Raw genomic sequence first — 12,580 nt, 5'->3', positions numbered from 1 at the left:
AGTAAATACATTTTGAGAGTGTCTAAGTCAAACCCATGAAAGGCTTTATTTGAACAGGCTTTGGAGCCTTAGTTTTGATGTCTTCATGTAGAAAATAGTAAAAATAAAGAAAAACCCTTGAATGAGTAGGTGTGTCCAAACCTTTGACTGGTACTATATCAAATATAAATAATAAATCACCTCAAGGAACAAGGCAAAGTACCAGGCACGGAGACATTTTTAGATCAACCCAGAGTGTGTGTGTATTTGCAGTATGTTGTGGTTGGAGAACGGCAGGCTGTGGCCACAGTTGTCACTGCAGGAGGTTGCGGCAGCAGGAGGCCGTGTCTGCAGCATTGCAAGGAGCTGATCTGAAAGGGTTTCTAGGCAGGCTGTGGGGGTATTAGGACTAATCACACACAAAGAGCTTACTGGGGACATTTTAATTGAACAGGGTGGCAGGGTGGCCCAGGCAGAACAATCAAAGGCAGATTAAAAGGCAGTGTAACACACACACACACTGAAGAAAGCCAGAGGACAGAGGAAGACAAGCAATATATGTATAATGCTCCAAGTGTGTTTCAGTACAGGCAGATGACTAAGGGTAGCATTTTAAGACACAGGGCTAACACAAACAACACAATGTTGATAATTCAAGACCATACTTTATAGAGCCTTGGCACAAAATACTCCCCCAGGCTGCTTGTTGTATTCACAAGCCAAACCATTGGCTTTCTCTGCTATCACAACTTTGATCAACACAATTCTCTCTCTCAAGGAGAAAGACAGGTTTAAAAAAAAAAAAAAATGTTTTGGATTAGTGTTTCTGATGACTGCAGTAACAGTAGCAGTGTCTTGGAGTCTATGCAGTTAGTGAGACTTTGTGCTTTATCTCTTGTTCAGTAAGAGCGAGATAGCAGCGCTGGGGGATGGAGGGATTGACATCAGAGAGCCTCCAGATCAATGAGATTAGATTCATTCGGCCATCGACCGGAGGACGGCTCCCGGTTCCAGAGACACAGTAAATGAAGAGTGGCAGCTAAGGTGTCCAGGGCAACGATAGGCCGTGATTGGTCCCAGTGGGCCTTTTCGAGTGTTCCCACGGTTACTGATGGGGTGGTTAGGGGATAGGTGTGTGGATGTGTAGGATAAGTTCACACACACACACAGTCAAAAGTTTGGACAAACCTACACATTCATGTAGTAACCAAAAAAAATAGATTCTTCAAAGTAGCCACCCTGTGCCGTGATGACAGCTTTGCACACTCTTGGCATTGTCTGAACCAGCTTCATGAGGTAGTCACCTGGAATGCCTTTCAATTAACCAGGTGTGCCTGGTTAAAAAGTTCATTTGTGGAATTTCTTTCATTCTTAATGTGTTTGAGCCAATCAGTTATGTTGTGACAAGGTAGGGGTGGTATACAGAAGATAGCCCTATTTGGTAAAAGACCAAGTCCATATTATGGCAAGAACAGCACAAATAAGCAAAGAGAAACGACAATCCATCATTACTTTAAAACATGATTGTCATTCCATGCAGAAGATTAAGAACTTTGAAAGTTTCTTCAAGCGCAGTCGCAAAAACCATCAAGCGCTATGATGAAACTGGCTCTCATGAGGACCGCCACAGGAAAGGAAGACCCAGTTACCTCTGCTGCAGAGAATAAGTTCATTAGAGTTACCAGCCTCAGAAATTGCAGTCCCAAAAAATGCTTCACCGAGTTCAAGTAACAGACATCTCAAAATCAACTGTTCAGAGGAAACTGCATGAATCAGGCCTTCATGGTGAAATTGCTGCAGAAAACCACTACTAAAGGACACCAATAAGAAGAGAAGACTTGCTTGGGCGAAGAAACACGAGCAATGGACATTAGACCGGTGGAAATCTGTTGTTTGGTTTGATGAGTCCAAATTTTAGATTTTTGGTTCCAACCACTGTGTCTTTGTGAGATGCAGAGTAGGTGAACGGATGATCTCCGCATGTGTGGTTCCCACCGTGAAGCATGGAGGAGGAGGTGGTATGTTGGTGTGGGGGTGCTTTGCTGGTGACATTGTCTGTGATTTATTTAGAATTCAATGCACAAATCAAATGTTATGTCACATGTGCCGAATACAACAGGTGTAGTAGACCTTACCATGAAATGCTTACTTACAAGCCCTTAACCAACAACGCAGGTCAAGAAAATATTTACAAAATAAACTAAAGTGAAAAAAAATGATGATCAAAAAGGAACAAAATAACAATAAAGAAGCTATATACAGAGTCAATGTGCGGGGATACAGGTTAGTCGAGGTCATTTGTAAAGTGAATATACATAGATAATAAACTGTGAGTAGCAGCAATGTAAATAGTCCAGGTGGCCATTTGATTAATTGCTCAGCAGTCTTATGGCTTGGGGATAGAAGCTGTTAAGGAGCATTTTAGTCCTAGACTTGGAGCTCCAGGACCGCTTGCTGTGCGGTAAGCAGAGAGAACAGTCTACGACTTGGGCGACTGGCGTCTTTGACAATTTGTTGGGCCTTCCTCTGACACCGCCTAGTATAAACAGTTGAAGTCGGAAGTTTACATAGACCTTAGGCAAATACATTTAAACTGTTGTGTCGTTTGCAAACTTGATGATTGAGTTGGAGGCGTGCGTGGCCACGCATGTCATGGGTGAACAGGGAGTACAGGAGGCGGCTGAGCACGCACCCTTGTGTGGGCCCCTGTTGAGGATCAGTGAAGTGGGGATGTTGTTTCCTACCTTCACCACCTGGGAGCAGCCCGTCAGGAAGTCCAGGACCCAGTTGCACAGGGCGGGATTCAGACCCAGGGCCCAAGCTTATTGATGAGCTTGGAGGGTACTATGGTGTTGAAGGCTGAGCAATAGTCAATGAACAGCATTCTGACATAGGTATTCCTCTTGTCCAAATGGGATAGGGCAGTGTGATGGCGATTGCATCGTTTGTGGATCTGTTGGGGCAGTAAGCAAACTGAAGTGGGTCTAGGGTGTCAGGTAAGGTAGAGGTGATATGATCCTTAACCAGCCTCTCATAGCACTTCATGATGACAGAAGTGAGTGCTACGGGGCGATAGTCATTTAGTTTAGTTATGTTTTCTTTATTGGGTAAAAGAATAATGGTGGCCATCTTGAAGCAAGTGGAGACAGCCGACTGGGATAGGGAGAGATTGAATATGTCCGTAAACACTCCAGCCAGATGGTCTGCGCATGCTCTGAGGACGCAACTAGGGATGCCGTCTGGGCCAGCAGCCTTGCGAGAGTTAACACGCTTAAATTACTTACTCACGTCGGCCACGGAGAACGAGAGGAGCGGGACCTTGATTGCTGCAGAAATGTGGGGGTACCCTTCCCCCAGATCTGTGCCTCGACACAATCCTGTCTCGGAGCGCTAGGGACAATTCCTTCAACCTCATGGCTTGGTTTTTGCTCTGACATGCACTGTAAACTTTGGGACCTTATATAGACAGGTCTGTGCCTTTCCAAATAATGTCCAATCCATTGAATATACCACATGTGGACTCCAATCAAGTTGTAGAAACATCAAGGATGATCAATGGAAACAGTTGAGACTCATAGCAAAGGGTATGAAAACTTGTAAATAAGGTATTTCTGTTTTTAATTTGTAATACATTTTTAAAAACCTGTTTTCACTTTGTTATTATGGGATATTGTGTGTAGATTGATGAGGGAAAACGTTTATTTAACCCATTTTATAATAAGGCTGTAACCTAACAAAATGTGGAAAAGGTCAAGGGATCTGTATACTTTCCGAATGCACTGTGTGCGTGTGTGTGTGTGTGTGTGTGTGTGTGTGTGTGTGTGTGTGTGTGTGTATACAGTTGAAGTCGGAAGTTTACATACACCTTAGCCAACTACATTTAAACTTAGTTTTTCAACAATTCCTGACATTTAATCCTCGTAAAAATTGCCTGTTTTAGGTCAGTTAGGATCACCACTTGTGAAATGTCAGAATAATACTAGAGAGAATGATTTATTTCAGCTTTTATTTCTTTCATCACATTCCCAGTGGGTCAGAAGTGTACATACACTCAATTAGTATTTGGTAGCATTGACTTTAAATATTTAAACTTGGGTCAAACGTTTCAGGTAGCCTTCCACAAGCTTCCCACAACAAGTTGGGTGTATTTTGGCCCATTCCTCCTGACAGAGCTGGTGTAACTGAGTCAGGTTTGTATGCCTCCTTGCTCGCACACGCCTTTTCAGTTCTGCCCACAAATTTTCTATAGGATTGAGGTCAGGGCTTTGTGATGGCCACTACAATACCTTGACTTTGTTGTCCTTAAGCCATTTTGTCACAACTTTGGAAGTATGCTTGGGGTCACTGTCCATTCGGAAGACCAATTTGCGACCAAGCGTTGACTTCCTGATTGATGTCTTGAGATGTTGCTTCAATATATCCACATCATTTTCCACCTCATGATGCCATCTATTTTGTGAAGTGCACCAGTCCCTCCTGCAGCAAAGCACCCCCACAACATGATGCTGCCACCCCCGTGCTTCACGGTTGGGATGGTGTTCTTCGGCTTGCAAGCTTCCCCCTTTTTCCTCCAAACATAACGATGGCCATTAGTTCTATTTTTGTTTCATCAGACCAGAGGACATTTCTCCAAAAAGTACAATCTTTGTCCCGATGTGCAGTTGCAAACTGTAGTCTGGGTTTTTTATGGCGGTTTTGGAGCAGTAGTTTCTTCATTGCTAAGCGGCCTCATGTTATGACGATATAGGACTAATACTTTGTACCTGTTTCCTCCAGCATCTTCACAAGGTCCTTTGCTGTTGTTCTGGGATTGATTTGCACTTTTCTCACCAAAGTACGTTCATCTCTAGGGGACAGAATGAGTCTCCTTCCTGAGCGGTATGACGGCTGCGTGTCCCATGGTGTTCATACTTGCGTACTATTGTTTGTACAGATGAACGTGGTACCTTCAGGCATTTGAAAATTGCTCCCAAGGATGAACCAGACTTGTGGAGGTCCACAATTCTTTTCTGAGGTCTTGGGTGATTTCTTTTGATTTTCCCATGATGTCAAGCAAAGAGGCACTGAGTTTGAAGGTAGGCCTTGAAATACATCCACAGGTGCACCTCCAATTGACTCAAATTATGTCCATTAGCCTATCAGAAGTTTCTAAAGCCATGACATAATTTTCTGGAATATTCCAAGCTGTTTAAAGGCACAGTCAATTTAGTGTATGTAAACTTCTGACCCACTGGAATTGTGATACAGTGAATTATAAGTGAAATAATCTGTCTGTAAACAATTGTTGGAAAAATTACTTGTGTAATTGTGTAAATTACATGCACAAAGTACAAATTACATGCCAAAACTATAGTTTGTTAACAGGAAATTTGTAGAGAGGTTGAAAAACGAGTTAATGACTTCAACCTAAGTGTATGTAAACTTCCAACTTCAACACACACACACACACACACACACACACACGTCCAGTGTGTCTGTGTCCTGACCTCAGAGAGCATCTCGTACTGTCCCCGTCGGCCTAGGGCGATGGTCAGTAGGTCGTAGACCACAGAGGCACTCTGCAGGCTGATGATGCGGTCGCTGTTGTGCTCTGGAATCCTGCTCAGCACCGCATCTCTGTTGGCCTGCAGGGAGAACACACACATCATCATATCACACACACACAGTGACGGAGAAGAATAGAAAGAGGAGCTTGTGTGTGTGTGTGTGTGTGTGTGGTGTATTACTTTCCTCATGGTTACCAGAAATTCCCACAAGGATAGTATACAAGGAAAATTATCTGACGAGGACAAACGCTATTTTAAGCTTAGGGGTTAGAAGTTAGGGTCAGGTTGAGGTTTAGGGAAAATAGGATTTTGAATGGAACTCAATTTTAGGTCCCCACAAGGTTAGTAAAACATGTGGTGTGTGTGTGGTGAGGAGAAGAGTCGAAAGACGAGTGTTGTGTTTGACTGGGCAGAAAACAGGATGATTGGAGCCCCTGATTTTAAAAGCACCCATTAGAAGGGAAAAACTAACAGCATGGAAATCTAACACCCATTTAACTAATGGACCAAAGGAAAGAAAGATTTTTTTTTAAGTAGGCCTTCCAAACATGGACTTCAATGCATTGCTTTGCCTTGCTTTGGGAGTGTGATGGGGAAACTCTACTGAATGAAACAGTTGGTGACTGAGAGAAAAAAATAAATTCACTTTGAATGCATTAACATTTGAACAAAGGGATTTCGGTTGTTATTATTGAAAAGGTGCGTGATCTGAAAGATTAATCAAACTGCCAGGATAGAGGGATAAAATACGTGTGTGTGTGTGTGTGTGTGTGTGTGTGTGTAGTCTTACCATAGATTCACTGATCAGCAACAGGAGCAGAGCCTCTTCTGTGTTTTCCTGTGGACAAAACAGACTGAGGGGAGAGAAAGAGAGCGGGTGGGAGGAATAAAAGATAGTGAGAGAGACAGAGAGAGGAGACAAAGACAGTGAGGTGGGTGAACAGAGGGAGAAAAAGAGGAAAGAGGGAAATAGAAAGAGGGAGAGAAAGTTAGCAACCGATTGTAGAGACAGTGCCTGAGCTCAGCTTGGTTCACAAGCCAGCGTAACATGGGGTTTTCATGTGTCGGTAAACGGCCTAGGAGTGTCACATTTTGCCAATGTAGATACACACAAACTCTTCCTAACCGAGTCAGTAATACCGACAGGTTTCAAGCAGACCACCATATTCCCTGTTCCCAAGAAAGCAAAGGTAACCTGGCTAAATGACTACCGCCCCGTACCACTCACGTCTGTAGCCATTAAGTGCTTTGAAAGGTTGGTCATGGCTCACATCAACGCCATCATCCCAGAAACCCTAGACCCACTCCAATTCGCATACCGCCCCAACAGATCCACAGATGATGCAATCTCTATTGCACTCCACACTGCCCTTTCCCACATGGACAAAAGGAACACCTATGTGAGAATGCTGTTCATTGACTACAGCTCAGCATTCAACACCATAGTGGCCACAAAGCTCATCACTAAGCTTAGGACCCTGGGACTAAACACCTCCCTCTGCAACTGAATCCAGGACTTCTTGATGGGCTGACCCCAGGTGGTATGGCTAGGCAACAACACATCTGCCACGCTGATCCTCAGCACTGGGCCCCTCAGGGGTGGGTTCTCAGTCCCCTCCTGTACTCCCTGTTAACCCACGACTGTGTGGCCAGGCATGACTCCAACACCATTAAATTTGCTGATGACACAACAGTGGTAGGCCTGATCACCTACAACAATGAGACCGCCTATAGGGAGGTCAGATAACTGGCAGTGAGGTGCCAGGACAACAACCTCTCCCTCAATGTGAGCAAGACAAAGGAGCTGATCGTGGACTACAGGAAAAGGAGGGCCGAACACGCCCCCATTAACATCGACGGGGCTGCAGTGGAGCAGGTCGAGAGTTTCAAGTTCCTTGGTGTCCACATCACCAACAAACTATCATGGTCCAAACACACCAAGACAACACCTTTTCCCCCTCAGGAGACTGAAAATATTTGTCATGGGTGCCCCGATCCTCAAAAGGTTCTACAGCGGAATCGTCGAGGGCATCCTGGCCGGTTGCATCACCGCCTGATATGGCAACTGCTCGGCATCCGACCATAAGGCGCTACAGAGGGTAATGTGTATGGCCCAATACATCACTTTGGCCAAGCATCCTGCCATCCAGGACCTAAATACTAGGCTGTGTCAGAGGAAGGCCCCAAAAAAATTGTAAAAGACTCCAGTCACCCAAGTCATACACTGTTCTCTCTGCTACCACACGGCAAGCGGTACCGGAGCGCCAAGTCGAGGACCAAAACGCTCCTTAACAGCTTCTATCCCCCTTCTATCCCATAAGACTGCTGAACAATGAATCAAATGGCCACCTGGACTATTTACATTGACACCTCCACTTTGTATTTACACTGCAGCTACTCGTTGTTAGTTATCTTAGTCTCTTCACCCCTGCCTACATGTACAAATTACCTCGACTAACCTGTACCCCCGCACATTGACTCCGTACCGGTACCCCCTGTATATAGTCTCGTTATTGTTATTTTATTGTGCTATCTTTTATACTTTAGTTAATTTAGTAAATATTTTCTTAAATCTATTTCTTGAAGTGCATTGTTGGTTAAGGGCTTGTAAGTAAGCATTTCACGGTAAGGTCTACACATGTTCTATTTGGTGCATAAAATCTGAAAAATGAAATTGGATTTGAATTGGCAAATGGATTGTGTTGTCTGTACACAGGCTAGTAATTATGATCTGGACAGGACTTTTTAATGCAACACAGTAGTGAAAAAGACCGGCAGAGCGAGAGGGAGAAGAGAGAGAGAGCCAGTAGACAGACAGAGGTTGGTCCATACTTCTCTCCGGAGTAGACACGTGGCCGGCGGCTGAGTGCGTAGTCCTTGGTGTAGGGGGCTCCCTGGCGTAGTAGGGGGTCATCCAGGGGGGACTGGCTGGGAGGGTCCTCCAGAGGACTCCAATAGCTCTGCTCACACATCCCCCTCAGCAGGATCTCTGCTAGCTGTCGCGCTATGGTCTACAAAAGGGAAACAGAACACACACACATATAGTGTTACAGCACATGGGTGCACGTGCGGGCAAGCACACACTCACACACTCACTAGTACCCACCATTCGTAAGTTCTGTGTGGTCCTGGTCTCTACAGCTCGGAGGATCTCCCGGAAGCGGCCCACTCCCCGGGTCAGGTTACTGTGGCAACAAAAATATCTTAAGTTCATGATCTGTCTCTAAAGTATGGAGGAATGTTCTGGAAATCTGAGGCCACAGATCATGTACAGTACCAGTCAAAAATTTTGGCACACACCTACTCATTCAAGGGGTTTTTCTTTATTTTTACTATTTTCTACATAGTATAATAATAGTGAAGACATCAAAACTATGAAATAACACACATGGATACATGTGGTAACCCAAAAAATATTGAACAAATCAAAATATAGTTTATAAATGAGATTCTTCAAAGTTGCCACCCTGTGCCTTGACAGCTTTGCACAAGCTTGGCATTCTCTCAACCAGCTTCATGAGGTAGTCACCTGGAATTCATTTTAATTAACAGGTGTGCCTTGTTAAAAGTTAATTGGTGTAATTTCTTTCATTCTTAATGCGTTTGAGCCAATCAGTTGTGTTGTGACAAGGTAGGAGGTGGTATACAGAAGATAGCCCTATTTGGTAAAAGACCAAGTCCATATTATGGAAAAAAACAGCACAAATAAGCAAAGAGAAATGACAGTCCATCAATACTTTAAAACATGAAGATCAGCAAATGCAGAACATTTCAAGAAAGTTCCTTCAAGTGCAGTCGCAAAAATCATCAAGCGCTATGATGAAACTGGCTCTCATGAGGACCGCCACAGGAAAGGAAGACCCAGAGTTACTTCTGCTGCAGAGGATAAGTTCATTAGTGTAACTGACAATTAACCTGCAAGTCTATGTCGTTGTGTTTTTTGTTTGAATTGTTCACGTGTTCGCTATGTGGGGGAAATGATAAGACAAGCCGAACTACGTGGCTAATAACTGTTGTAATGGGGATCATTATCGTAGCAACACACCTTCGGAGTGAAGGCAATCCGGCGCTGCGTTAGCCAAGTTTTCATGTCTTCGGGTGTAGTTCGTAAAGGCTGAAGTGTGTATGTTAGGATGGTAAACGTTATAATAACTAAGGATGAAGCGTGAATTCATGCCAGGAATAATAATTGTTAAGTTTTGATTGCATCCCTTCTGTAATAAGCAGCCAATTAGGTATTTTTCCTTTATTCATGTGTTTAATCTGATACTGTTATAGCTCCAGTTAAACTGTTTATGTATGTTAGCACTTCAGAGTTATATCAAGCTAATAAGTCACTTGTAAGACAAGAAAGTTGTACGAGTGTGCTTAACTGTATTTTACGTTATAGTTCTCACAGTGTGACGAACCTCTGACTCTGTCTGCCATATTCTCTCGCTTTGCTCGTTTCCTTATTAGGATGCCGGTGGGCGGAGCCGGGAGAGTCGTCAGCGACATGGGAAACACCTGTGCCCAGGTGTGTCCCAGGATAAATAGACCTCTTCCACATTCATTGGGAGACTCTCTCCACGCAGACACACTATGGTTTATTAGTATATAGCTTACCTTAGTTAATAAATATATTTTGTTATTCCTTATCTCCACGTTGTCTGCCTTTTTGTTATGGGCTTCGAGCCGGTCCGTGACAACGGAATTAGAAAATTCTGACTAAAACTACAGAATAAGTTAAAATCAAGTAACGGTTGTGCTCGTGGTTACTGGAGGGAGCTACAAAGTTACAAACCTCAGAAATTGCATTCCAAATAAATGCTTCACAGAGTTCAAGTAACAGACACATCTCAACATCAACTGTTCAGATGAGACTGCGTGAATCAGGCCTTCATGGTTGAAATTCTGCAAATAAACCACTACTAAAGGACCCCAATAATAATAAGAGACTTGCTTGGTCCAAGAAATGGCAATGGATATTAGACCGGTGGAAATCCATCCTTTGGTCTGATGAGTCCAAATTTGAGACATTTGGTTTCAACCGCCGTGTCTTTGTGAGACGCAGAGTAGGTGAACGGATGAGCTCCTCATGTGTGGTTCCCACCATGAAGCATGGAGGTGGTGGTGTGATGGTGCTTTGCCTTTGACACTGTGTGATTTATTTAGAATTCAAGACACATTTAACCAGCATGGCTACCACAGCATCCTGCAGCAATACACCATAATATTTGGTTTGCGCTTAGTGGGACTATCCTTTGTTTTTCAACAGGACAATGACCCAACACACCTCCAGGCTGTGTAAGGGCCATTTGACCAATGAGAGTGATGGAGTGCTGCATCAGATGACCTGGCCTCCAAAATCACCCGACCTCAACCCAATTGAGATGATATGGGATGAGTTGAGTGAAGCCGCAGAGTGAAGGAAAAGTGCTCAGCATGTGGGAACTCCTTCAAGATCATTAGAAAAATATTCCTCATGAAGCTGGTTGAGAGAATGCCAAGAGTGTGCAAAACTGTCATCAAGGCAACGGGTGGCTACTTTGAAGATTCCAAAATGTATTTAGATTTTTTTAACACTTTTTTGGTTACATGATCCCATGTGTTATTTCATAGTTTTGATGTCTTCACTATTGTTCTACAATGTATAAAATAGTTTAATAAATTTTTTTAAAACCTTGAATAAGTAGGTGTCCAAACTTTTGACTGGTACTGTAGTGGCGATAGCAGATACAGATGCTACACAGTGGCGATGGCAGATGCTACACAGTGGCGATGGCAGACACAGATGCTACACAGTGGCGATGGCAGACGCTACACAGTGGCGATGGCAGACACAGATGCTACACAGTGGCGATGGCAGACACAGATGCTACACAGTGGCGATGGCAGACACAGATGCTACACAGTGGCGATGGCAGACACAGATGCTACACAGTGGCGATGGCAGACACAGATGCTACACAGTGGCGCTGGCAGACACAGATGCTATACAGTGGCGCTGGCAGACACAGATGCTATACTGTGGTGATGGCAGACACAGATGCTATACTGTGGCGATGGCAGACACAGATGCTACACAGTGGCGATAGTAGACACAGATGCTACACAGTGGCGATAGTAGACACAGATGCTACACAGTGGCGATAGTAGACACAGATGCTACACAGTGGCGATAGTAGACACAGATGCTACACAGTGGTGATAGTAAACTCTGCAAAAAAAGAAACATCCCCTTTTCAGGACCCTGTCTTTCAAAGATAATTCGTAAAAATCCAAATAACTTCAAAGATCTTCATTGTAAAGGGTTTCAACACTAAACCATAAACAATTAATGAACATGAACCTGTGGAACGGTCGTTCGGACACTAAAGAGGCCTTTCTACTTACTCTGAAAAACACCAAAAGAAAGATGCCCAGGGTCCCTGCTCATCTGCGCGAATGTGCCTTAGGCATGCTGGAGGGAGGCATGAGGACTGCAGATGTGACCAGGGCAATAAATTGCAATGTCCGTACTGTGAGACGCCTAATACAGCACTACAGGGAGTCAGGACGGACAGCTGATCGTCCTCGCAGTGGCAGACCACGTGTAACAACACCAGCAGGATCGGTACATGCGAACATCACACCTGCGGGACAGGTACAGTATGGCAACAACAACTGTCCAAGTTACACCAGGAACGCACAATCCCTCCATCAGTGCTCAGACTGTCCGCAATAGGCTGAGAGAGGCTGGACTGAGGGCTTGTAGGCCTGTTGTAAGGCAGGTCCTCACCAGACATCACCGACAACAACGTCACCTATGGGCACAAACACACCGTCGCTGGACCAGACAGGACTGGCAAAAAGGGCTCTTCACTGACGAGTCGTGGTTTTGTCTCACCATGAGTGAGTATCGTTGAAGGAATGAGCGTTACACCGAGGCCTATACTCTGGAGGGGATCGATTTGGAGGTGGAGGGTCCGTCATGGTCTGGGGCGGTGTGTCACAACATCATCGGACTGAGCTTGTTGTCATTGCAGGTAATCTCCATTCTGTGCGTTAAAGGGAAGACATCCTCCTCCCTCATG

At 44.4% G+C, this 12,580-nt stretch overlaps 1 protein-coding gene across 3 annotated transcripts in view; it reads right to left on the bottom strand.

Moving 5' to 3' along the window:
- Positions 1-12,580, bottom strand: part of LOC109894829 (tetratricopeptide repeat protein 7B) — a 60,538-nt gene that overhangs the window by 27,213 nt on the left and 20,745 nt on the right. For all 3 annotated transcript variants that reach the window (XM_031828751.1, XM_031828752.1, XM_031828753.1), the window contains exons 6-9: positions 8,632-8,710; positions 8,358-8,536; positions 6,316-6,379; positions 5,466-5,603 (exon numbers count right to left, since the gene is read on the bottom strand). In XM_031828751.1, the coding sequence (XP_031684611.1) occupies positions 5,466-5,603; positions 6,316-6,379; positions 8,358-8,536; positions 8,632-8,710 (460 nt within the window). The remainder of the gene's footprint in view (positions 1-5,465; positions 5,604-6,315; positions 6,380-8,357; positions 8,537-8,631; positions 8,711-12,580) is intronic.

Source organism: Oncorhynchus kisutch, linkage group LG7, assembly GCF_002021735.2.
Source record: "Oncorhynchus kisutch isolate 150728-3 linkage group LG7, Okis_V2, whole genome shotgun sequence".
Classification (NCBI taxonomy): Eukaryota; Metazoa; Chordata; class Actinopteri; order Salmoniformes; family Salmonidae; genus Oncorhynchus; species Oncorhynchus kisutch.
This window is presented reverse-complemented; position numbering and strand designations above follow the sequence as displayed.